General features: G+C 47.6%; 13 protein-coding genes, besides 1 other annotated feature; 8 read left to right on the top strand and 5 right to left on the bottom strand.

The window, feature by feature from the left end:
* The first annotated feature begins 112 nt into the window (after nucleotides 1-112).
* Nucleotides 113-186, top strand: a tRNA (tRNA-Val).
* A 630-nt stretch (nucleotides 187-816) lies between these two features.
* On the top strand, nucleotides 817-1,731 carry FFUJ_07762 (uncharacterized protein; the record flags this gene model as incomplete). XM_023578051.1 has 3 exons in its annotated part: nucleotides 817-1,002; nucleotides 1,261-1,419; nucleotides 1,513-1,731. The coding sequence occupies 3 exons, from the start codon at nucleotides 817-819 to the stop codon at nucleotides 1,729-1,731; spliced, it is 564 nt and encodes a 187-aa protein (XP_023431015.1).
* A 708-nt stretch (nucleotides 1,732-2,439) lies between these two features.
* Nucleotides 2,440-3,771, bottom strand: FFUJ_07761 (related to diaminopropionate ammonia-lyase; the record flags this gene model as incomplete). Its single annotated transcript, XM_023578049.1, has 1 exon — nucleotides 2,440-3,771. The coding sequence occupies one exon, from the start codon at nucleotides 3,769-3,771 to the stop codon at nucleotides 2,440-2,442; it is 1,332 nt and encodes a 443-aa protein (XP_023431014.1).
* A 647-nt stretch (nucleotides 3,772-4,418) lies between these two features.
* Nucleotides 4,419-6,059, bottom strand: FFUJ_07760 (related to GABA permease; the record flags this gene model as incomplete). XM_023578048.1 has 2 exons in its annotated part: nucleotides 4,419-5,302; nucleotides 5,357-6,059. The coding sequence occupies 2 exons, from the start codon at nucleotides 6,057-6,059 to the stop codon at nucleotides 4,419-4,421; spliced, it is 1,587 nt and encodes a 528-aa protein (XP_023431013.1).
* Nucleotides 6,060-8,144: 2,085 nt separating this feature from the next.
* FFUJ_07759 (related to isoflavone reductase family protein) lies at nucleotides 8,145-9,130 on the top strand (the record flags this gene model as incomplete). XM_023578047.1 has 2 exons in its annotated part: nucleotides 8,145-8,377; nucleotides 8,434-9,130. The coding sequence occupies 2 exons, from the start codon at nucleotides 8,145-8,147 to the stop codon at nucleotides 9,128-9,130; spliced, it is 930 nt and encodes a 309-aa protein (XP_023431012.1).
* An 844-nt stretch (nucleotides 9,131-9,974) lies between these two features.
* Nucleotides 9,975-10,738, top strand: FFUJ_07758 (uncharacterized protein; the record flags this gene model as incomplete). XM_023578046.1 has 3 exons in its annotated part: nucleotides 9,975-10,200; nucleotides 10,260-10,417; nucleotides 10,511-10,738. The coding sequence occupies 3 exons, from the start codon at nucleotides 9,975-9,977 to the stop codon at nucleotides 10,736-10,738; spliced, it is 612 nt and encodes a 203-aa protein (XP_023431011.1).
* Nucleotides 10,739-11,115: 377 nt separating this feature from the next.
* FFUJ_07757 (uncharacterized protein) lies at nucleotides 11,116-12,156 on the bottom strand (the record flags this gene model as incomplete). The annotated part of the gene is made up of 1 exon (XM_023578045.1): nucleotides 11,116-12,156. One exon carries the CDS (start codon nucleotides 12,154-12,156, stop codon nucleotides 11,116-11,118), a length of 1,041 nt encoding a protein of 346 aa, XP_023431010.1.
* Nucleotides 12,157-12,898: 742 nt separating this feature from the next.
* Nucleotides 12,899-13,543, top strand: FFUJ_07756 (uncharacterized protein; the record flags this gene model as incomplete). Its single annotated transcript, XM_023578044.1, has 1 exon — nucleotides 12,899-13,543. The coding sequence occupies one exon, from the start codon at nucleotides 12,899-12,901 to the stop codon at nucleotides 13,541-13,543; it is 645 nt and encodes a 214-aa protein (XP_023431009.1).
* Nucleotides 13,544-15,197: 1,654 nt separating this feature from the next.
* On the top strand, nucleotides 15,198-15,861 carry FFUJ_07755 (uncharacterized protein; the record flags this gene model as incomplete). XM_023578043.1 has 3 exons in its annotated part: nucleotides 15,198-15,468; nucleotides 15,518-15,631; nucleotides 15,680-15,861. 3 exons carry the CDS (start codon nucleotides 15,198-15,200, stop codon nucleotides 15,859-15,861), a joined length of 567 nt encoding a protein of 188 aa, XP_023431008.1.
* Nucleotides 15,862-15,931: 70 nt separating this feature from the next.
* Nucleotides 15,932-16,833, top strand: FFUJ_07754 (uncharacterized protein; the record flags this gene model as incomplete). XM_023578042.1 has 3 exons in its annotated part: nucleotides 15,932-16,267; nucleotides 16,316-16,723; nucleotides 16,780-16,833. 3 exons carry the CDS (start codon nucleotides 15,932-15,934, stop codon nucleotides 16,831-16,833), a joined length of 798 nt encoding a protein of 265 aa, XP_023431007.1.
* Nucleotides 16,834-16,997: 164 nt separating this feature from the next.
* On the bottom strand, nucleotides 16,998-17,695 carry FFUJ_07753 (uncharacterized protein; the record flags this gene model as incomplete). XM_023578041.1 has 2 exons in its annotated part: nucleotides 16,998-17,532; nucleotides 17,586-17,695. The coding sequence occupies 2 exons, from the start codon at nucleotides 17,693-17,695 to the stop codon at nucleotides 16,998-17,000; spliced, it is 645 nt and encodes a 214-aa protein (XP_023431006.1).
* A 1,375-nt stretch (nucleotides 17,696-19,070) lies between these two features.
* FFUJ_07752 (uncharacterized protein) lies at nucleotides 19,071-21,408 on the top strand (the record flags this gene model as incomplete). XM_023578040.1 has 6 exons in its annotated part: nucleotides 19,071-19,388; nucleotides 19,436-20,005; nucleotides 20,055-20,157; nucleotides 20,204-20,607; nucleotides 20,682-21,261; nucleotides 21,314-21,408. 6 exons carry the CDS (start codon nucleotides 19,071-19,073, stop codon nucleotides 21,406-21,408), a joined length of 2,070 nt encoding a protein of 689 aa, XP_023431005.1.
* Nucleotides 21,409-21,843: 435 nt separating this feature from the next.
* On the bottom strand, nucleotides 21,844-22,099 carry FFUJ_07751 (uncharacterized protein; the record flags this gene model as incomplete). XM_023578038.1 has 2 exons in its annotated part: nucleotides 21,844-22,014; nucleotides 22,067-22,099. 2 exons carry the CDS (start codon nucleotides 22,097-22,099, stop codon nucleotides 21,844-21,846), a joined length of 204 nt encoding a protein of 67 aa, XP_023431004.1.
* A 737-nt stretch (nucleotides 22,100-22,836) lies between these two features.
* On the top strand, nucleotides 22,837-24,471 carry FFUJ_07750 (uncharacterized protein; the record flags this gene model as incomplete). XM_023578037.1 has 7 exons in its annotated part: nucleotides 22,837-22,954; nucleotides 23,028-23,141; nucleotides 23,198-23,330; nucleotides 23,390-23,807; nucleotides 23,873-24,074; nucleotides 24,126-24,349; nucleotides 24,403-24,471. The coding sequence occupies 7 exons, from the start codon at nucleotides 22,837-22,839 to the stop codon at nucleotides 24,469-24,471; spliced, it is 1,278 nt and encodes a 425-aa protein (XP_023431003.1).
* Between the last annotated feature and the right edge of the window lie 266 nt (nucleotides 24,472-24,737).

Raw genomic sequence — 24,737 nt, 5'->3', positions numbered from 1 at the left:
TCTGAATGAGTTCAGGGTAATGCCAAAGTCCAGTGGTTGGGCCAACTCAATTCGTGTCGCCAACAGTGGCGTATGAGCTGCTACTCTTTCCATTCTCACATCCAATTAGCTCGGTTCCGTGGTCTAGTTGGTTATGGCATCTCGTTAACACCGAGAAGGTCCCCGGTTCGATCCCGGGCGGAACCACGTTTTTTGCCCGTGACTCTCTTTAATCGTTTTAGTTTACCGGCCTCAATGTGCAGTCTTTTTATTAACTTCTTTTCGTGGTTGCATCATGGTATTTTGACACAATTGGCCTTGTCTTTTGGCAATAATAGCCTGTAATAACTTCAAGTAGTCTCAAGCATGGACGAACAGTATACTGTTTGTTCTTATATATGTCTACCGCCTTTTGCTCCTGAGGCTCCATCGTGGTCTAATAATACGTACCATCGGAGTCGTCTGCACATCCATGACCTTATCGTGATGTCTAGAGAGCCTGCTCTACTGGCTTGATCTTCTCAGCTTCGAATCCGACTTGGATAGGATCGCAGCTTTCCGGGAGTAGGTAGTGACGACGCCAGGCTTGTTGATGACTAGCTAGCCGTCAAGAATCAGCCGGGTGGCAATGTCGTAGACCAAACTGACAGTCTTGGCTATGGCCGAGTAGCCGCTAGCCCCCCCAAAGAGTTCGAGGGTAGACGTGATCGTGTTCTGGCGCAGGCAATATCAGCTACTATTTCTCTTCAATAAGAACCGATAGATACTCACTTTAGCTCCGTCAATCCAATTGAGAACGAACTTGTGTTGAAGCATTACCAGATCTCGCTCACAGGCATGGAAGCTGCATACCTTGTCCAGTTGATCGGAGAGAGTGCCGAGGGGGAAACGGCCACTTCATCTGAGAATAGTCCCGTCTACTTGGAGCCGTTGAAGATCTTACCGCGTTATTCGGGAGAGCGAAAACTGCAAAGTCCATTTACCTTGGCCAGACGATCAACCTCAGCGGTAGACGCTGCGCCTGTAAGCTGGTGTTGAATGTGTGACATAACCCCCCCAGCCAAGTTCAATAGAAACCTTTAATAGAGAAGAGTTGGTATCGTATCTGACTGAACCTCAGATGACGGTGTGTGTTTCAAGGATGACATACGCTTGACGAAACAGTACGTAATCTCGATTGGGATACGCAGGAAACGAGTACCCATCAAGAACGTGGTATAGAACTGCCCTGCTGATTAGGTCCTGGTCGGAAATCTCAATGACCTTGCCATCTTGAAACAGATAGCACAATTCTGTAGCGAAAACAAGACGCGGCGTGGCGGCCGAGGAAACTGGAAAATTAGAGGTTACGCAGGGAGGTACATCAGTACAGGGGATAGGCCAACGTACTTCGAAACGCAAAGGGCTGTCAGATACTTCAATGGCATGAATTTCACCACGGTACGAGTAGAACTTCACGAGATATACAGGCCAGAACCTACAGAACAAGCGACGTTGCATCATACCTTTCACCCTGGCTTTAATGGCGTACAGGGGATAGACACCAGGATTGACACTAACCTCGTTCAACAAAGTGATGCCAACAGCCTTGGCTTGTTATTCGAGTTCACGAATGGCAGGAGAATCGTAGCCTACGGTAACAACGCCTGCAATGCTCTTGGTAGCCGATCGAACGATCACTGCATGATGGACAAACGGTACGAGAGGAATGACGAGATCATATTCGGCGACGTGATTGTCAAGCTCCAGTGAAGCGACGTCAAAGGCAACGGCCTTAGCTGAAGCCCTTCAAGCTGCAATACCTTGGAGGGAAGAAAGAGAATGGCAGCCTGATAGTGCACAAAGAGTCAGCGTATCAAAGGATGGGGAGGACACTGATCAATTGTGAGACCATTGTTCTTGTCCTGACGTAGGTAACCAACATATGGGTTTGTAACCATGCCACTTCTCAGAGCAAGAATGTTCTGCTCTGGAACGATGGTAAACTTAGTGCAATACTGGGTAACACCTACGAGAATGTTGATCGACCGAGATGGATGTGCTGGACTTGGGAGGATGTATCAAGCTAACATAGGGAAAAGAAAAGCAACAACCTTCAGTTACTTGAGGCATCAGACAAGCTATTTCAATAAAGGTGATAACCATAACTTACATACAACAAACTTCAAGGATCGAGCGTCTAAGCATCAAGGGGCTAGTTCCTTGAACTTTTGAGCCCCTTGAGAAGCCAGAAGATAGGCAATTTGGTAGGCCATTCTATGTTGTCAATTGATTCAATTACCTTATCTTCTAAACCTTGTGTCAATATACTCTCAAGATCTACATTAATGTATGAAGTCCATTCCAAAACCGCGAATAGCATCTTCTGGACACTTCCTGATCTTAGTTATGCCAAGTAAATATAAGCGTTCAGCTCTAGGTCTTGGCCATAGAGGACACATGGAGTTGGCAGTTTAGATCTTATACACGATGTAAATAATCCCAGACAGCCAATGCATGTACCTTTGTAACGTGGTGAAACTCTGCAATTGACGCTGATTCATCCACAGACGCCACTGGGGAACCATCAATAAAAGACTCAGACTTATTTAGTAGGAAGTACTCACTTGTGTCTGGGCTGCAGCCAAAGATGTAAGCCGGGATGCCTGCATATCGATAATGCTTACAATCTGATCCGCCCATCGAGGGGATCGGAATTGGAGAATCAGAATCTGGTCGCAGGCTCTTGGCGTTGTCCTTGAGATGGCCAATGATAGGGTGATCGATGACCGAGTAGTTGAAAGGATTACTCGCAGCAGCTTGCTTCTTGATCGTAATACTCGCGGGCTCGTGCTGCGGGATGATGGTGTCAATCAGGTCCAGGATCGTGTCTTCTCGCATCCCCACTGGCATGCGAATATCCAGTTCGACGATACATGTTTCTGGGATCATGTTGACTTTGAGGCCGCCCTGAATTGTCCCAACATTGACGGTCGGCCGAGCAATAATTGTTGTCGTTCCAGGGCCCATTGCTTGATCGACAGCTCGCTTGACCTCTGGCTTTTCCAGATGCCTCTCCATTTCGACTGGCAGATCGACTGGCAGTGCTTCTACTGACTCGATCACCTCATTGATGAACGCGCTGGCTGTTCGGATGGCGCCCTTGCTGAGATGAAGATATGGCCCCAACGCGCCTTTGGTCTTGACAGCACATGTCAATCGTAGCGTTCCCTTTTCTGCGAATCTGATAGTTTCAAGACCACCTGGTTCAGCACATAGCATGAGATCACCGCCCCATCTGTGCTTGTCTTGTTCAATGAGATATTTGGTACCCCATTTCCCACCCGTCTCTTCGTCAGCGACAGCGCAAAGGGCTACACTACCCGACAGGAGATGGCGACGCTCGTACAAAAATGCATATGCAATGATGAGCGAGGCAGTCCCAGACTTCATGTCTACGACTCCGCGCCCGTGGAGTCTTCCATCGACTATATCGCCCGACCAAGGATCTCGAGACCAGCCGCTACCATCACCAACGGGGAAAACATCGACATGGCCGTTCAGCACGACGCGCGGGCCAGGGCCTTTTCTGCCTTGAAAGTCGCTAATTACATTAACTTTGCCATCCCCGTTGACGTCGAAGAATTCGTAAGGGATATTCTTGCTGGATAAATATCCTCCGATGACTGCTGTTGCTTTGATTGTGTCTCCGGGTGGATTTGGGGATGCGGCTTGTACAAACTTTTGGAGAAAGCTGGTTTGGTTGTGTTCATCGGCTGCGAGAGCCTGAAGAAAGGATTGCTTTTGAGGCATGATATACAAATGTAATTGATGAATACGGGATGATGGATTGTGCTTGCGTCCCGTTTGGCTTGCGTGGGTTTAAATACAATTCCATTGTCGGTGATCATCGGAGAGTTTTTGGAGGCGATGTGATGATTCACGCCGGCTTGGGGTTGCAGAAGCAATAGCTGGGTCAAGGTCATTAGATTGCCTCCACATAACTGTTAAAAACAAAAAAAAACAAAAAAACAAAAAAGTCATTTAATTCTTTATTTAATTTTATAAACTCATCAAAATTTCCCAACTTGGTATCACTCTTGTAAATATCTGCCTAAGGGCTGTCTATATCTTCCATTAGGTCCCTGAAGGGTGGTACCAGTTGGGGAAGTTAGCCCCTCTAATGGCGGATTGGATTCGGAGCTGTGATGAGTGCGCCATGAGCTGACATCGATTCACCCGTGCGTGGATGACTGATTTTGAGGCTTGTTCTTCGATACGCCTCAAAGCATGCAACGATGGATGGCAGTCAGGCTGTCATAGCTCATACTGGTACAAGCTCATCGATTGACAGTCAACACAGAGATGAACAGCGGCAACCGTAGTAGTGAAAAGCCAAGAATGCATTGCTACATATGCTAACAATTATGATACAGGGGTCTTGGTGGTATCTGTAGAACTTAATTAGAATCCTTTTCTGGAATATCACTCGCCCCCTCATGTACGGGCGCACTACCTTCCTGGCCCTTAAGGACCTGCACGCCAGGCTCAAAGGAACCGTCATCGTGGACTGGAGGTCCAGTAAAGTTCTTTCGAGCATAAGCAGCATACCAAACGATGGCAATAGCGGCAAAGCCAGCAAACACAGCAGAAGCGTAGTTCATGGTACCGGGTTCAACAGGGAGAGAAACGGGCATGCAAAAGATGACGATGGAGAAGACGATCCAGACGACGCAAATGCCATTGATGAGAGGGCCAAACTTGCCCAGAGGGTAGGGGGAGTGCTTAACGATCTTTCGGCCTCGCACCATGTTGACAGCGACCGGGACACCATAGGAGGAAGAGAGACAGATGGTAGCGACACCAGTGAAAGAGTTGAAAGCAGCAGAAGAGCCAAAGTAGATGCACCCAAGGATGCAGTCAACAACAGTGGAGAGGATGAGAGCATTGACAGGCATGTCGAGACGGTGGTTGACCTTACTCCAGAGCTTGTATCCGGGAATGGCACCATCTCTGGCGAAAGCATAGGTGCAGCGAGACGCAGCAGTGAGGGCACCAATGCCTGCGAACATAAGAATGCCAAGAATGAGGAAGAGGAGACCGAAGCCACCAGCCGCAGAACCAGTAACAACCTTGAACAGGGTGCCGATAGGCTGGGAGTTGGCGACGGAGAGAAGCATCTTGACATCGGGAAGGACGAAGAGAATGGGGATGAGGTAAATAATTCCGGTGACACCAGCGGCAGCGACGGAGAGGACGATGGCCTTGGGGACCTCACGTTCGGGGTTCTGGACTTCTTCACACATGGCAGCGACCATGCCGTAGCCAGTCAGGACATAGGCACCTATTGGTTGGGGATGGTTAGCGACCGTTTAATTGAAAGGCTTGGCATACGTACCTTGCAGCAGTCCCACGAAGAACGACCAGCCTGTAGGCCAGCCACTTGCCGAAGCATCATAGTGGGTAAAGACGAACTCAGCAGAGCGACGCGACGGCGCCATGACAAGCAACGTGACGATAATGATGATGACACTCGCGCCTGTCCAGTAAATGCAGACCTTGTTGATCAGGTCCAAGTACCGCGAACCAAAGGCGTTGACCAAAGCACAGACAAGCATCACAGCCCAGAAGCACAAGACCGTCTGCCATGTATTCGCGACAAAATCCTCATTGAAGATGGTAATGGCGCTAAGAATTAGCTGCGCACCAGAAAAATTGATCGACAGTGTAACGGTCCAGTTTCCCACGAGCGTGAGCCAGCCATCGACGAAGCTGACGATGGGAGCGTAACGAGGCGTGCTGAGCATGGCGCTCCAGTAGTACACGCCGCCGGCCGTCGGGAACACAGCGCAGATCTCGGCGAGAGAGGCGGCGATGCACATGGAGATGAGCGACACGAGGACCCAGCCCCAGAGGACGGTGACAGCTTGGCCGTTGGTCAAGGTGATGTACATTGTCGTCGAGAGACCGAAGGGGACGGCCATGATGGCGAACGACAGGCCGAGGACGCTCAGCATGCTGAGGTTTCGAGGGAGCTCAGCCTTGTAGCCCAGACGGGCGAGGGCCTGATCGGCGTCGCCGCTTTTGGTGGCAGACTCCATGATGGACAGCAAAGCAATTACAGATGGAAGAGGCAATTAACAATGGAAGTAAGATGTTGTAATTATGGCGTGGTACTGTGTGTACCTTTGCTGTGTTGTCGCGTCAATTATGATCAGGGGAAAGTGGACATTATTATCTTTTTAAAAAAGCAGACGAGAAATGAGAAACAGGAAACGGGCCGTGAGGGGCCTAGACTCGGCGTCCTCCACGATCTAGGTCCTACTTATCTCTGTCCTCAACAGGTTAGTCCATCTGGGGTACACGAGCATTAGTGGCTTGACATTTCGGTCATAATACCGCTGATCCCACGCATCAACGCGGCTACATTCCGCCGTCTGTGCATGTGAGAAGAGCGCGATCGCGGCTATTCATCTTCTCCAAATACGAACATCGAAAGACTGCAACTTGAGCGATAACAAACCGACTCATCCTCACTTATATCTGATAACAGGGCAGCATCTCCACATGATAAGCATCGAGTCATTTCCCATTTCCCCAGATTGAGCTGATACGGATCCCAGAATCTCCTACGTAAAGACAAGCCCAAACAAGGAATCGTTTGATAGCGACCCCACCAGGAGATAACCGCGCACCGAGCTGACACAGCGCGTCAACTGACTTTACTGGGCAGGACAAGTCAACCAAGATCCTCCGTTAATCTTCTCCGCATTCTACGTTTCGTCGGTAGTTGCCACGCTTGGCCTCTTGCGGAGATATCCCTGTCTGACTCGTGAACTATCGCGTGTCACGCCTCGTGGATGGGCTTGGCGGTTTAGTGATTCGGCCCTTGAGGGGTAACACCATCGTTACAAACTAAGTAGACGTTGCATCTGTTGATTGGATACCGTAAAACACTCTGTGCTATTGTAGTTGTAATGCTGGACTGCTGGTCATAGCTCCCAGTCAGCAGTATAGGAGCTCAGCCGCGAGCCGCGCTCTCTATCAAGACGGCATGATAGCTGGAATATGCTCGAATCCGCCATCTGCCGATGCATCCGGCTTGTTATTAGAAGGCGACGTTTAATTTCCATACTCATCCCTTAAAAGACTTCCCATCATCAGCACTATCTGCTTTATCAGGGTCACTTCATAGCTCCCTTAGATCGGGCGCGATCGTGAGGGTGGCGAGGAGCTGCTCCGTGCAGCTTCCTATACGCGGCTACAATTTGTGAGACTGCTATACTTGACACTGCGGCAGCATCATACAGTGATTGCAAATGTTGAGCCAGCTTTTCTTCGCGGCGATGTCTGATCCTTGACACGTGAAATGATCTGTGCCTGACGCAGCACAGATGGGCCAAGAATGCACATTGAGGAGAACTACCCAGTAACGATATCCTATATCGTTTATCAACATGAAATCGCCTATAGTTTGACACTGACCCCTTCGTGTCGCCTAGCATAATAGACAAGCCCTTCCTGTTAACGTCACGTTCACTTGCAGCGTTGGGGGTAGCAGGAGAAGAACCTGTCTTTAGCAAGAAAACACGAGACTAACCGTGCCATCTTCACAAGGCGCAATACAACAAGACCACAAGACAGAATGTATAAAGACTAATAAAGGAACGTGACACGGGGTTCGGGGGCAACTTCTGTCGTTTCATTCCATTCATATTATGCTTGTTCAGCCATCATTCCCCTTACCGCTAAAGCGGTAAAGAAGATGAATGTCGACTTATACATTTACTTCCTCGCGGTTCCATTGCTACAAGATGTAGAAATCATATAGTTTGCCTATAACATGGACTGAGCTGGTATCGATCTATCCATACTTCACCTAACCAAGAACAAGATAGCCCTCCTTATATGGGTAAGATATGATCAGATTGACATATTAATAGCTATTTCTAGCATAATAGTCAACTTTATTATCGAGACACAGAGCATTTAAGAGATAAAGATTTTATGTCAAATGTAATTCATCGCTGTATTGGAGTCTACTTAAGCATCAAGTAAGCTTACATCATACCCTAATGGAGAGTATAAATTACCTTTAGGTCAGATCTTGTTCCCCAACCAACCACCTACTCGCATCTCACTTATCGAACTTCATACTACTTTATGCAATTCGTTCATCTTTAAAAATGTCTGCTCTTCCAACTGTAGCAATCGCCGGTGCGACTGGTAACCTCGGTGCCAAAGTTACTGAGGGGTTTCTCCAACAGCCATTTCGCGATAGGTTCCATGACATCATAGTCCTAGCACGCTCCCGTTCACCCAAGGCCGAGAATCTTGTAAAAAACGGCGCATCATTGCGTCTGTATACCGAGGAGAACTTGCAAGAGGCACTAGCTGGGGTCGATATCCTGATAAACACGTACGTTTACCTCAGATTGACTGTGACAAGGCCTGACATCTCTTTCTTATATACAGTGTAGGCCCCAGTGGTCATCACTTCAAAGAGACCCTTCTTCGCAGCATTCCTGGTTCCAGCGTCAAGCTCTATTTTCCATCCGAGTTTGGTGTCGATCATTATGTGCACGACTTTTCACATGAAGAATGGGATGCTAAGAAGGCGCATTTCCAGCTTGCATCAGAGCTCATCTCCGACATAAGCATATGTCGCGTCTATGCAGGCTTATTCCTCGAGGACTCAATCGGTCCGTGGTTTGGCTTCGATACAAAAAATGGCAAATACGAGGCCGTTGGGGATACCGCGCAGAAGACCTCGTACACAAGCATGTACGACGTTGGCAAGGCGCTCGCTATACTCGCAAGCCACCCAGTCGGCACCATACCTCCTGAGGTACACCTCAGTGGTGACAGCAAGTCTATGACTGAGATAGCAGAGATTATGGAAGAGAGCGGGGCTGGCCGTATCCAAGTGACGAGTGTACCGCTTGAAACCTATAAGGCTAATGTCCTAGCGAAGCCATCGCCGACGCCAGAGCGATACCTACGGTTCTTGATGGGTGAGGGCAAGATACACCACTCTACTGATGGGATAGGTAATCAGAATGATATAGTGCAGGTAGCAGGGGACCTATCGACTTGGATGTCAATGTCTCAATTGGCAAAGGAGTCGCATGGAAGGCCCTGGGCTGAAGCAGAATGGGAGCTGGATAACTAGTGACAAATTTGGATATTAAGAGTGAGATCCTATCAGACGCTTCTGGTTCAGGGTAGCATATCACTATCGCAGATGGAATGACTTGATTAGATTATAGTCTGAAGATCGATAATGCCGAAGAGAATGCCACTTCCGCTTTTCGCACCCCAGGCCAGCCCCATGTGACATTGATCAGACTTGATTCCAGTCAGTATTTAGTGACGAGATTCGACCGCAATTAGCATCAATCTCAGGAACGTGAACATTCTAGACTTTTTGACTCCATCATCGAGGCATTTTTGTGACGCGACAGAATCTCTGCCGCAAACTAGTATTACACCGACTGGGCTTGAGTGACTATAGATCTGCAATTACATGGATGGATATTGAATAGCTGAACGGCGGCCGCTGCGTACGCGTTTAGATTAGATATCTAGATGCTGTATGAAGAGCTTTCAGCCGCATCGTGAAGGACCTTTTGACCCTTGAGCTGGCTAGTGGCTAATGCGGGTTCATTTCAGCCAATCCCATCACATGGATATTTTGTATGATTGGCCCTTCACACGAGGCGGATAACACGGCATGGCACTCTACGCATTGAGATGGCAAGGTTGGAATCTACCGAGATCTTTTGTCTTTTTGTCCCAGATGAGATGGGAGTCATGAGGCACAACTGTATAGCTCTAACCTCACTTTGGTAGCCCTATCACTGTGCCTCCTGAATGCTATTTTTCAAGGACGACAACGAGAAATATAAAAGGCTTCAGTTTGTCAGTCATGGACATTGAATTCCTGTCACTCACCTCTTTCAGTCTCAGACTATTCCTTCACTAAAACCTCCTATACCTCAAAATATCTGTTCATCATGAAGGCTACAACCACCATCCTTCTTCTGCAGTATGTTGCTGCTTGCACGGGATTCACGATGCCAGAGCAATTGCCCAATGGTGTATACAGTGTCCATGTCAACGACCAAGGTCTTGAAGTCTATGAAGGACTCACAGTTGACCACTCTACCACCGTGACTCCGAAAGCACCTTCATCTGAGCTGGAAGCTCGTCAATGGAAAGATGAGGGTGGATGGGACCGAAGTCAACCGGAGATGTACTGTGGATGCGGGTATGTACAAACATTGACATCTTCGTCTCAGTCGAGTTCATGGATAACCTATTGGCTGCATATTTTAGTCTTTCCATGAACCATGGAAATTGCGATACAGCAGTCGACATGCTTAAAGCACAGTTTCGTGACTCCGACGGCGGCGTGGGTGAGGTTACCCAAGCTTGGTATTCCATTTGGGGTGATGTGGTGAGTTATTTCTGATACCCGTCCTTGGATGCATTCGTACTCAAGTAGGACGGGGACACGTCTTTTCCCAACTATTTACTTACACTGGAATAGGTTGCATTCTGCTGTACCGACGGTCAGTATCCGATGACTGCCACTAATTATGCCGGTCTTCTTGAGCGTATCACCGATCGATGTGGCTGGTATGTACCAGGAACTTTGGTACCATCTTCCATCGGGTTTGATACGATTGGTTGTGGCTATATGAACTATTCTCCTGGCCTCGACTTCTGTGGCGCTTCAGACACCGGAAGATTCATGGGTGATAAGGGACGTTGCTGAGCCTGAGCATGTTCACAAGTCATAGCCATAGGAGACCTCCCTCTAGTTATGCTATAACCCACTAAACCCATTGCTTTCTTCCTTTCACAGTAGAAATTTGTCCATAGCCGATATACTGATATTGACTATACTGAAAGACCCCTAATTATCTATACTCTATTCTGATTGGAACAACGTGGACCAAAGAAACTCACGATAAAGAATATAATTTAGTGATTTAGAATGTGTTATGATTTGGCCCGATAGTTCAGACGTATTTTAATTTTGAGTTTCTTCTACAATATTCATGTCTTGGAATGATCATTCCAATCAGGTTTTGTTTTCTCTCTTTCTCCGCCTTAATCGAAAGCCACGCTGACCTTTTGCTTCTGAGTCTTTTAATCAACTTCCGGCATTATAATAGAACCTTGAGTTGAGTTGATATGTGTAGAATTCCCATCGCTTAGATGACGCTCAAGCTCAATTTCTACAAGCCACGGATACTGCGTGAGTCCCTTGCTTCCCATAAGTGCCGCATTGATGAACAAGGTCTCCCCGAGAGCCAGTTGCTCCTCATCGCCCTGGCAGTAACTGGCGACACAACATCTTTGAGAATCGTATCGCTCCAACCTGTCCTGTCGAGCTTTACTGTCTTCCGGAGACTCCCATTTCGTCCCCTGCAAGCGTGGCAGACTCTCGACAACCCGCGACTTTGCATTGTCGATATCGCTGAAATGGGATGGATTTTCTGATATCTGGGGTCGCCAAGAAACGATCTTCGCACCCCAACTGCTGTGGACATGACCGAAACAGTGAATTCGGGGCTGCGCTTTTGCAATAGCAGAGAATAGTTGAGGGCAACCGATTCGTTGCCTTTCTGGCGTCATATCCATTATGCCATGCGGTGGGCCATGTGTCACCACAAGGTCGATCCCTCTTGGAATAGCAAATTCATGGGCCCCATTGTACTGAAAGCCCCAATCCGTGCTTCCGGATGTTGTAGGAGTATATGGACTGGCATAAATATTCATGAAGGCGCCATTCTGGAGACGAATCTCATGCGTTCCTTCGTCGAGGAATATGATACCATGGCCTGCTTCCATGAGCAGGCTCTTAACCTCGCCGTTGTCTACGTACTCATCTTTGATGCTTTTCTCGAGGTCCTCTTGTGCTACTCTGCTTGCTTCTGCAATCTTATTTCTGAAAACTCCGTCGTCAAGAGAGAAGTCATGATTTCCTGCAATAACAATCTTGGTGGGGGCATCGATTTCCTTGAGAAGTTGAATTGCTTCTCGGAAGCCTTCCAGCTTAGAATCTTCCGTGAGATCACCGCAATGAATGACAAGGTCGACCGGTGCGAGGGGTTTCCTATCCTCCTCGAAGCGTAATCCATGAGTATCTGACAGGATAAGAAAACTTGTCTTGATGAGAGAGGGCATCTTTCAGGTCCGATTTTGTAAGGTATTGAGGTTTTTAGAGAGACAAGATAGTAAATGGTAAATATGGAACATTTCATTGAGTATAAATGCACGAACAAATGCACGATTAGGCTGATATCTAGTTACAGGAGTTCGGCGGGGAAGTTTATTTAGTGTTTTGACCTAACCAATGGACAGTTGCATATCAAGATAAACTTCCGAGAATGAGTTTCAGCCAAGAGCCTAATCCCGAAACTTTGCAGATAGAACTCACTTTATGGCTCAATAGAAAAACCATGTTGTTCGTTGCATCAATGAACGTCCACGGCTAGCACGTACAGAGGCCAAGAGAGGAAAGAAAACTTAAGATCTTGACCATAAGCGACAAGAACATTAAGGTAAATTCAGCCTAAGCTTAGGAGACTCTTTGCTAAATTTATTTTAACATCTTGTATCAAGGTATGGTACTTTCTCGCTCTCTGAGGGTAGGTTAGCCATCTTGACCAAAGAAAGTATGTCGGAGAGAACGCACCATACCAAGTTCTGTGTGAGATATAAGTTTTCTCAACTGCAAATCACAGTGCCATGCAAGTACTTTCGACAAACTCTATGCTGAAGGTTGCCTGCGCCCGAGCATCTATATAAGAGCATGAAGTAGTCTTCTTTCTACTACATAAATCTCTTCTCTTTTTATCACCAGAGACTCCCTTTCACTTAATCCTGACCACCGATTTCACAAATCTTGAACCGATAGCAGAACAACATGGGCATTTTCGACTTCATACACCGAAATTTCCCTCCCGCGCACCCTAATGCTCCCCCTCCTTCCTACCAAGATGTTGCAGCACCTAGGTCATGGAAGGTTCATCTCAAGTTTGGATCTGACCCCGACCTGTTAAAGAGGGCAACCCCGCAGGTGAACCTGACCATCGGCTGGCAAGCCCACCTCATACTTTACACGTCAGATATCGTCGGCTTAATGAGGGAAGGGCTGTACGTGTCTCAAAAGAACGTCATCGTGGAGGAGAGTTGCTTAGCCCTACGTCCCCACGAGCAGGAGCACAAGACCTACTACCATGACCGTCATTTTACTCTTACCGGCCCCAATTGGAAAGGGAATTTAGTGGTTACTACGTTCAGTGGCCCTATTGCAACTAACTTCCGCGTGGAGCATCTTTCAGCAGATAAAGTGTTTCACTGTGATGCATCGGATGTTTCTAAGACGCCGCAGTGCTGGGCATACTATTTTATGATAGATAGACCTCACGTCAACGCAAATTACATCTTGGACGACACTCCTTTGGAAGGCTTATGGCCGTGGCCTCGGAAAGAACCTAGCCCCCAAGGAATGGAAAAGGAAAGGGAGCAGGAGGGAACTGAGGAAGGCGATATGCTCGACCTGCTATGAATAAACCTGTCGAGCTGCATGAATTGGAAAGGACGCACTTGCTCTTTTGATAGACACCAATATACTTAAACTCGAACTCGCCGTTCTGCCTCTTCTTTTTCCTTTTCTCTTCTTCAGAAACATCATCATGAACAAATTGTATGTCTACCTTGAACTCTACCCAGCTCTGTTTCACAGCCTCCTCACCACTCTGATTCACTGTGCTAACTTATATACCTAGTCTACTATACGAATTCAAATTCTCTTTCCGGGGCCAACAGCCCGACCCCGAAGCTGCCCACCCCAACCCCCCGTCAAATTCCCCCCTCCCCAAAGATACGTCTCCTCCCGCCGGTCAGGGTCAGGCCGCCAATGCCGCGGCGGCTCCCCAGCAGGTGCCGACCCCTCCGTAAGTCCAACTATTCCTTCAACAAGGTCACATTTACCCTTTGATCCAACGAACGAGATGCTAACTGCCCGGCTTCGTTTAGTAGCTCAGGGGGAGCACCCCCGGGGACCGCCGTCGGCAGGCAAGAATCATCGGCCTCGACCGCCCCTGACAGCGGGAGTCCTGAGACGTGGGGAGGGGATATGACATTAAACACGGGTTGGGCTGGGGTTGTGGCAGTCTTCGGGGTGGTGCTGTTGGTCACCGGATATATATTTATCCAAGCGGTAAAGGTGTTCCATACATCTTTATAAATATCAATATAACAGCGTCATGACACCATTCTATCATTCGTTTGCGACTAAATCTCTCCTTCCCTTACCTAAGTTAAGTGAAGATTAGGTAGGTAAGTTTAGAGTATCTTTAGAGAGCTTTAGAGTAGTAGGTTTCAGTATGTGGATAGTAGCAGATTGCTCGCCATCACATCCTCCATCCAAGACAGTAATGGGTTTCGGCGTGTGGACTTGCTTGCCAGTACAGATTGAAGATTGCGGACTTAAGTTCTCCCTGCTGATTTAAGCTCTCAGTCACAAGTCTCAACAGCAAATAACACATCCTCTTGCTATTGTGTTAGCACCTACTCTTGGTGCTCGGTTTGCCATCATGGCTGTAGCAGTTATGCAGGTTGGGAATAAAACCCTTCACTTTAAATTAGAGAGCTAGAATAATCTAGTCTTAGGTTCTCTAGAGATACTATAAACCTACCTAGTTCAGGTGACAAAATGTTTAAAACAAGCATCTGTTGACACGTCCTACAAAGTTTCATACAGTCATGTCATTTCCGATAGCAGGGAACTACCTCTTTCTGGCCGCCAAAAGTAGACGGGATATTGAAGACCTTTTCCTGTCCTGCAGCAACGGAGGCACTGCGTACGTCACAGGGCATCCAGCCAATTATAGAGCCTAATGTGCAATCCTATATTTTGCTTACAACCTGGATGACGACGGATCCATGTCTGCTACAGCCTGAATGCACATGCACATGCACATGTTTCAGATTGCTACTCCGGTGTGATTCGCCAGCTTCCTACAATAGATGTGACTCCTCTTATCATGCAGGTAAGAGGTTTTAAAGGGTGGCCTGCCCTCACAGCCCTACGACAAGATTGTCGCCATCACCTTCACCGCGAAAAACGAACATTCAGTACCAAACAGGCCAGGACAAGGTTGCATCATCACAAAATGCCTATAAAAAGCAGATATGATGGCCATAGACGTACGCTACCAATGTCGGCGACAGGCTATGCCAGTGGCTTTCAACAGTATCCCATAAACTTCTGGCTCTGCACGCTCCTGTTATTTCTCGTGGAGCTCGGTTGTGCGATCCTTGCTGCCCCTTCGCCAATGCTTCTAGAGACAGCCGTTTGTCGGTACCATTTTGAGAAAGGCAGACAACTTCTTAATGGAGAGCCAGCAGATGAGTTTTGCAGGAGCAAGGAGGTACAAGTGCATTTCGCATTCGTGATAACTGTGCTATCAACGCTGTCGACATTGGCTGGTATGCAAGATCAGAACAGCGCTCCAAGACAAAAGCTGACGGTGCAAAGCGACGATGATGCAAGTCCCCATGGGCCTCCTTGGGGATAAAGGCGGCCTTCGGCTTGCCTTTTTGCTGAATGCCACCAGTACTATCTTTTACTGGGGATGCATAGCAATAGTAGGTATGACATCCCTCATCGCACTTGAAGTTGGTCTACTCATCTTGATAGGATCGCAGCAAAACCTTCCACTCTGGAGCTTCTATCTCTCACCAGTATTCGTTCTCTTAGGAGGAGGACTATGGGTGACTGGCACACTTGTTTTTGCTGCCGTTAGCGACAGTGTCAAGCCAGAACAGAGGCATGCTCCAACCTCATCATTCTCAACCCCAGAACTGACGTGGCCGTCGTAGAACAGCGGCATTCTCGATCATGGAGGCGATATCAGGGATCGCGGACCTCCTCGGGCCGCTTATTGGCACAATGACGATGACCATTCATCTAGGGATTCCGTTTGCTCTCGCACTCGTGGTCTTCTCTTTGATGTTCTTTCCTGCGAGCCATCTTCGTGAGACTACAGTGAGCAACATGGAGGGTGTTGAGTCATCACAAGATGAAACTGGGTCACTTCTCAGTGTCGACAGCGCTTCGAATCGCGAAGAGACTGATTTAGAGCGCACTGCTGGAGACCTGCTCCCGTCGCGAGCCGTCATATTCAGTACATGTTTTATCTGCTTCTTTTTCTTCCAGGTAGCAAGGGACTCCACGAACTATTTGATCCCTTGGGTATCTTTACGTTTTGGAGAGACCATGGCCCGGGTATGCTCGCTCACTCAACAACGATGCTTTTAATTGACTTTGTCACAGGCCGGGCTTCTGTTCTCACTACGCGCAATCATGTCGTCCCTTCTATACTTCGTTATCTTGCCACTTGCAACTTCTTGGATAGACAAGAGTTGGCCAAGTGCAAACAGAGATATTACACTTTCTGCATCTGGTGCTTTTTGCTGTACATTGGGCACTCTCATTGTCGCAGCCGCACCAAACCTTCCGACAGTTGCTTTTGGATTTGCACTATCGGTTCTTGGATCAAGCATGACCGTCACATTGCGATCTTTCCTTGCCTCAAATGTGCAGAATGCCTTTTCGGGGCGGTTATTCGCGGGTATCTCGATGACAGGGACGATTGGTAGCCTCATTGGCATGCCCATCATGGGAGCTGCCTATTCTTTGGGCATCAACTACAATATTGGGCTTCCTTTCTTGGTTTCAGCAGTAAGTTACACAGTGTCAGCATGTAAACCCGTCGTGGCGAGCTAACATGGCATCAGCTATCGTACTCCCTCGTACTTGGACTCCTTGTATGGCTTGCATCGAGATTCTGATATAGTGAGGGGGAAAGTGGATGTATAGCGCGAAGGGTCACAAATGTCAAGACACTTCTGTATGAACATCAAACACCTATTCAATGAATTGAGGATCATAGCGAATTCACATGGATATGTTCTGACTACCTGAACTACCTACACTCATACTTCTCAAAGCACAGTTATACATGCTTTGGACAGACCCAACAAGCCCGCGCAAGTTTGATTGTGGAATCATTCAGACCACTCTTGCAATCGAACGACCAGACAGACGGACTATGGGTCGGGGTGAGGTCAACGCTAAGGTCCTCAGGCCTAGAGGCAGGTACAGTGAAGTTGACACGACCTCGATTCTTCTCGATGCGGCCGACGATTTCATCTTCACCAATGATACAGATGCCCAAGACATCCAAGAGATTTGTCTCATCCAAAAAGGCACGAAGCCGTTCCACAAACCCAGAGGGCAAGGGGACGTCCTTGTACTCCTCTTGGCCAGGATGATTGAAGCCAAACTCGTATGGCTCCAGCATATCATCCCAGAAGCGCCAGGACCGTGGAACTAGGTAGCCTCCGGCCATTCTACCATCTGGAGGAACAGGCCAAGGGGTTGAGACGTGGCCGAATTCCACGACACGTTCACCTTCTTCAATGGAGAAGTGTTTGTGAAGAAGAGCGAGGCCAACCGTGTCAGTAACTTCAAACTGCTGAAAGATGTCTCTGTTTTGATCATGAGAAGAAAGGTCTGTCAAACATCAACTGGAGGGCCTCACCTCAATTCTGCCAGGTCAGCTCTGTCTCCAAGCTTGGCCAAACGTTCACTGAGAAGTTTGTTGGACTCGCCCAGTGTAGACAAGCTGTTGAATACGTCAATATGCCACATGTTGATAAGCTATTGTGCAAATAGAAAACGTTGGAACTATTGGGAACCCTGAGGTTGGCAGTTGATTCGGTTTAGCTAATGTCGAGACTTTCCGATAGCGTTAGAACGAGGGCCTCGACACATCATATTTTATGGCCTCATCCTATGAGCCTCTCAGCCTGAACTTCATTGCATCCATTGTATCTCACGTACATCTGAACTTGCCCATCCAACTCATTGAATGACCCCACCATTTATCAATAATTTGCAGGTTATATGTTGTAACTCGGCCACTCATATCCATCAGTTATATCCGATGCCTTACTTAAGGCCTACCCTACCCAAGACTTCTATGACATCAAGCTCCATGCGGAGCCTCAAGTTAAAGAATGTATTATATACGGGACCGGGAAAGTGGCCAGAGATGGATGTGACTTGACCGCTTTACTTCGGGTCATGGGGCTCTGAGATCAATTTGTGCATGGTGCATGTATCTTATCCTCGGGGGTACGAAAGCTTCCGATATTGAATCAAAGAACCAGAATAAACTGGCCTAAAGGCCCGAAAATATACACTAAAATTGTCTACGTATTTTTCTTCACTTAGGATGAGGTACTCAGGCTAGCGGATATATGTACAAATATACTGATGGAGTGATGGGCAAGCCATTTATCCTGATTCCAGGCTGATCCATGCAGCGTTCCCCTGCACACCGGCTTCAAAAAATGTGCCCGCGTCAGCGTTTGCTGAGTGGCTTTGCACAGCCTCGTTTCGGAGCGGACAGGATATGCACGCCGGCATCATTATTGTTTGGAGTCTAGATGCCTGTCATTTTCTACATGATTTAGTCCCGTTGCTTGGACGTTTTAGCATTGATGAGCTCAAACCTTAAATAAAACAGATATAAGACAGGAGCCTCCTGTTTTCCAGGCCTTCTCTGGTCCTCAAAAGCGGTCTGACACTTTAGAAAGGTGATATGATTCATCCTTGGTTGTGTAACACACCAAGATAACATATTGCTTATTCTAGCTTCTTGCAGCTGCCTAACGTGTTCAATGTGCAAAAGCCATATCTCATGCAATAAGCCGTCTTGAGACATACATGTCGTCAATCTCAACCAAACGGAGGATGCACTCCGTTTCGATTATGTTCTGCAAGTGAGCAGCCTCCGTAGGTCGTCCAACCTGACACCGTCACGCCTCCATTCTCTCTCGGGGGTCAATCAATTAAGGAGCATCACATGGAAAAAAGAAATGTTACAAGAAACCACTGGGGAGTCTACGACTGCCGTGAGTGCTACCAACCATCGGACATGTGTGAAGCATTTACAGGCAGTTTCTTAGACTTGGTCTAACCGTCACACAACTTTCTCATTCACACTTGCCATCGATTAGCCATGTCACATCACTATTCACCTAACTCTAGTATAATCTCCGGTCCCGGTGGGGATACTCGCACTGCGAGTGACGTATGCGATGGAACTGAACCATTTGGCTACACGAATGACGATTCCCGCCGAGACCATATCCACTTTGCTGCTGAATTGGGCAGTGCCGTTGAAGAAGCTGTTGCATCGATTGTAACAAAACATGGAGGCGCTGGTATTGACAAGAGCCTAGCCTGGGAAGCCATTCAGAGTCTCGCAAGGTCCAAGCTTGACGGACTTACAGGCAGCTTGATAGCGCAGGGGACCCAAGACTTGTACACGTCCAATGTAGGTATCACTTAGACCTAGTTAATATAGAACTAATGATTTGCCAGAATTTTGTTTCTGCCGCTGAAGCTTCGCTCTTCTTTTCTGAAAATGCCGGCTTTATGAACCACGATGTCCCTTTGATGACAGACTTGGATGCGTTCTTCCAGAATGAACAGCCTTCTGGTTTCGAAAGTGGTCAGGCTCTGCAAGTTCCAGACTTAGGAAATGCCATTTATGATGATGGTCCCTTTTCACAATGGCAGGCGCCCATTCCAAGTCCCTCCTCTGCAACGATTACTCTCCCTACTAACAGTCCATCCTTCCAAGAGCCGTGGCCCGATGGAAATTCCGTTGAATCTTCTGTGACGGATAGCACACGCAATATCACAGTCAGCCCGTCCTCTAGACAGTATGCTGCAGCGTCCAAACATGTGGGACAAAGACTCACGATTCCTCCAGCGCGGCATGACGGTTCTCGGCCCCGGACAAGCCCCAGACCTTCGTCTAAGCGTTCCATGAGCCAGGCTGGTCGCTTGATGAAAAGCCATGGGATAGAACTACCTAGTAAGCGATCTAGGCTTGGGAGGCCGAGCGTGCGGCCCAGTTGCGCTCGTTGCAAGATTCAGAAAAAAAGAGTGAGTCAGAAATCTTTGAAATAAAGGACAGAGCTCACAAGTGTCAAAGTGCTCTGGGGACGCCAAGGCCTGCGAGTCTTGTGATATGTCGACCGTGTATCGCGAGCTTTGCATTCCCGCAGATTTCAAAGGCTCGCGAACTCTCCTTCATAGTCAGTCATCAAGTTCACAAGAAGGCTTAGTGCTAAGATATTGTAGGCTTGTACCAAACACGGATTCAATCTTTACTTGATAACGTCGATAAATGGTTCCCGGTAAAAAGCTATAAGACAGTAACCATTGAAATATCAAACGGGTTTCCACCAACCACGCAAGTGAGGTTAAAGCCATACGTTCCTTTCAGCCACGGGGCTCTCACTCACGTTCTTTTCCGCGGGACTGAAGCTGGCATGATTACTCCGCGGGCTGAAAGTACGGCATTTTCTCTTGAGGATGGTACTTTGAGACCGGAGAAGATCGATGCTTATTGCGATAGTCTCGCATTCGATCTAGCACTGGATGAGGGAAGACAGGCAATGGACAGGAATAGACTGGCAAGTCATATCCTTATGTTTGCTACGACACAATGTGCAGGACTTCAAGAGTCACCAAGTATAGAAGGGGTACGTAACTAAGTTGAGAGTAACACTGCTTCAGGGAATCTGGAGTGGATAGCCTATACTAACTCAAAATGTAGATCAGCTTGGTACGGCTTGCGTTACGCTTCTGGGCTATGCAAGCTGTGTTTTTCAAGTATCCATGGACGATAGTGAAAGGTGCTTCGGATATAGGAATGCGTCCACTGAATATCCCTGGATGTTGGTTCGGAAAGACACTACTCCCGCGACTTGTCAACCAACAACTTGACAAGGCCTTTGAGATCCGAATGGATGAAGTAGAGCGAGTGATCCTTGAACAACTTCAAGACATGATCCTTCGCGGCGACCGAAGCACGTACTGGTGCGCCATATTCTTAACAACTTTCATACTCTTACACAGTCTCGAGAAAGACTCATGGAACATGCACGCCTGGGAGTACGAGAAGAACCGCGAAGGGGGAACTCGTTGGCCTTTGAGAAGGGACCCGTGTGATTACTACGGCCAGAACAAGCATATCGCAGATACGTTGACTACATACTTCCGTATTGTGACGAATGGGCATGCGCCGTTTGCCATAGACTGGACCAAATCTTCAAATCAAGGACTCCTGGGTAAGAGTTTACATGCTCGATCACTGATTGAGGGCATACAGAAAGACCTACAGAATCACCAGTCCAGTGAGTAAATTGCCCCTGGGACTTGAAATGATACGTGCTAATCTGATAACAGACTACAGGAGGGAACTGGACTCCCCAAATGAGTTCCGAAGGGATGATGTTGAGAGCTTGAACTACCACTACACCAAGCGATTAATTTTGGGTTAGACCATATCCCAAAATTAGTTTGTAAATGTCTCCACTATCAAACTATATACGAATATTCATTGCCAGTGCTGAAAAGTCAAAATTGCTGCGCTTTGTTTTTTCCTACATCCGCCAACCTTTGCCACTCTCTATGATACGTTGTCATCAAACAAAACGCCCTACGCCCCTGCGCATAAGTTCCCTGTAAAGCTGCGACACTTTCGGGCGGATCTGCGGGTAACCGATCTTAGCTCAGGGGCAAGGCAGAATTTGCTGTTCGCACTTACATATATACTGTATAACGTATATTCACTCGGTAACCTGGGTAACTTTTTGCCATAAACTCAAGCCCAACGCAATTGCTTTGCCAAAAATCTCTGCCGTGTCTTGTCCTTCCTCGCATGAGGTGGCCTCAGCACCTCAGCTGACAGTTGGTGGGTGGTGAGACAAAGCCTGTCATAGCTTCACCTTTGGCATGCCGTCATTTGCGTTTGCACGTCTGCTGTAAGGGTATGGATCATCGAGATGTCGGAGCCACATCGAGATTGGAGTATCTTGCTCCGAGAGTGACTTCAAGCCGTGTAACGCGACGTCTGTGATCCTTTCCTTGGAGCTCTCCGAATAAGGCTGCAGTGATGGTCAGCACGACTGGCTACACAAACGGGCGCGTGCTGCTGACCTTTTGATTGACGCATTCCGCTGTCTTACTCATTTTTTGTGATAGATCAGGTAACAGTACGGTACTCTGGCTGGCTGGGTACGTGTAGTCTCGTTAGTGATTCAGAAATGATTTAAATTCTTTTCTTTTTTTTTTTTTTTTTTTGCAAATTACAGCAGCAAGGGAGGGCTTCTCGACTCTCATTATATCACCATCCATCTTCATCCTCTTCGCCCTCCTTGAGTTGTATTTTCTTAGTGTCGGAAAGTATTAAAGGAATATAAGTATTCTTGTCTTTTCCGACCATCTTTCCGCTTTCTTTGAAGCTGCGTGATTGAGGCCATCAGCTACGGAAATTTGTGACAGGATTATTGGGCATATTCGACTAGCGCAGCCTGATTTGATCTCCCCTTCTTTGCAGGATGCAGCCAATTTGCCATGCGGGCGTAAATACATAATTGTACATACGTACATACGTGGTAGAACAAGGCAGGTTGGTAGGACTCAATGGTGTGACAACCATTGCAGCCGTTGTCTTTGTCCTTATTTGGCGAATTGGGAACCATCGGAAAGCAAGAATTGTCTCATATTTCCGACTCGTTTGTCCAATAAGCTTCCCCTTCAAGATCTCTCTTCCCCCCTTTGATCCGGTCCAATGCCGGCGTCTTAGCGCTCTCGCCCGGCGAATATACAAGAATGCCTCGCGATCAGTCAATTCCACGTCTCGCTAGCTTTCTGCTGCAAAAATGATGTGGTCTGACGCCTGCTTGGCATTGGTCTTCTTGGGTCTCATGACCTTGGGCGACTCCATCACTGACAGTCTTCTCCCCGCTCTCGCCGATGACGCTCACACCCAGTCAGGTCGTTGGAATCTAGGCACTGCGGCTCTTGTACTCAAAGGTGTATCCGGTAAGTTGGCGCTTCATGCTTAGCGAGCGATATTTCCAGCTAAATGTGGCTTGATTACTGACATAAAGCACAGATATTATAGGCCAATTTGTGATTGGCTATTTTCTCAACACCAGGTCTAAGCATCATGCCATGAATCTTAACGCCACGAGTATCCTTGTCGCCAGTCTCGTCACATTGTTGAGCTGTATGCGGTTACCAAGCAGGCAATTCCCACCAACTCAAAACTAATAATAGTAATAGTATGTAACGAGCAGCAATGGCCTATCTTGGTTGCCATCGTAAGCCCTCTAGTAAGATGTATCGGAGGAGGATCTCATGCCTCGGCATTTCTCATACTCGCCATACTCCATGATCAGGCCCCCCCTCATTACCGGTCTGCTCCCTCATCCCTCACATCCCTATGGCCATGATTTTATACTGACTGTTTCTCAGGTTCGCAAGTTACTACTGCACAGGAGCTGTTTCAGTCGTGGCCCAATCTTTCGGTCCATTCTTTGCCTCTATCCTCGCTGATTACAGTCACTTCTTGCCCGGGATACTATCCGGAAGCTTTTGTCTCATAGGCTTTGGGATTGTTGATTCACTGAAGTCCACGGCTTGTGAGAGCAATAATTCTAGTCATGATGAGTCCACTTCCTTGCTGCCTAACCACCAAACCGACGCTGAGCTTAAAAGACTCAGCATATCGGCTACAGAGTACCTTTCTAGATGCTTTGGCAAGAAGTCTCTCCTCAGAACTTCGAGTCTCATATTTCTGCCACAAGTGTTTTTCCTCATGGCTATTTGCAAATCAACTCGGCCACTTTTCAAAACCTACATTCAGCACAGAGACAATGTTAGTCCTTCCGAGGTATGTATACGAAGTACTTATGTCTATTTCATACGAAAGACTACTTACCGCGATTGCATATGTAGGCTGAGGGCTTGTGGCTTCTCCGTACTGTCATGAGTGTTGTCATCTTTGGCATCATCCTACCGGGCATCGTTCTGCACACTGCACCGGGGGTCTCATATCCTAACAGTATTAACCTCCACTCCGCCCGAATCAGCGTTTTGTTTATCTCGATTGGTGCTTTCATGATAGGTCTATCAGGTTCTCTACGTTCCATCATAGCAGGTATGCCGTACCCAAAAGCTGAAGATGTCACTTTCTAAGACCAAGTCCAAGCCCTTGTGATAAATACTCTCGGCGTTGCAACTGATCTGAGCCTGCTTGCCTTTGGGTCATGTGGCTTCAGCAGCTCCGATGCAGGAACTGTCATGATGACCCTGGCATCGGTTGAGAGCGCCGGAACATTGCTCGGGATTGGTGTTTTATATCCGATCTATCAATGGAGTATCAATGAAGACCTGCCGTTTCTCGTAGGAGGCGTTCCTTACTACATTTGTGGGGTGAGTATCCACAGTTCAAGTCTATGCAGCCTACCTACTAAGTCCAACTACAGTCTCTTTATGCGGTCACTGCCGTAGTTGTGTGGTCTTCAAGAACGAGAAGCCAAGCTAATGAGTCATGAGCTGTGGTATGTTAGATCACTCTTGCAAGAACTGTGCTAATAGATGTTCTATCCGCTGCAGGGGATCCAAGGATCCCATGAGAACAAGGTCCTGAGACTCATCATGAGAAAAATATTCATCAACAAACTTTGGCAATCCGTGGGAAATCTTCAGTGCCAGGTTTTTCGGAAAGTCTTAACTTGGGGTAGAAATAAAGAAACGGTTGAGGTAGGAACTGGGAACCTAATGATAAATATGGAGGTGTGATGAGGTTCCAACTCGGCAG

The sequence above is a fragment of the Fusarium fujikuroi genome, chromosome FFUJ_chr05 (genome assembly GCF_900079805.1).
Source record: "Fusarium fujikuroi IMI 58289 draft genome, chromosome FFUJ_chr05".
Lineage (NCBI taxonomy): Eukaryota > Fungi > Ascomycota > Sordariomycetes > Hypocreales > Nectriaceae > Fusarium > Fusarium fujikuroi.
Note: the sequence above shows the minus strand (reverse complement) of the source record. Positions and strands in the feature narration are given on the sequence as shown.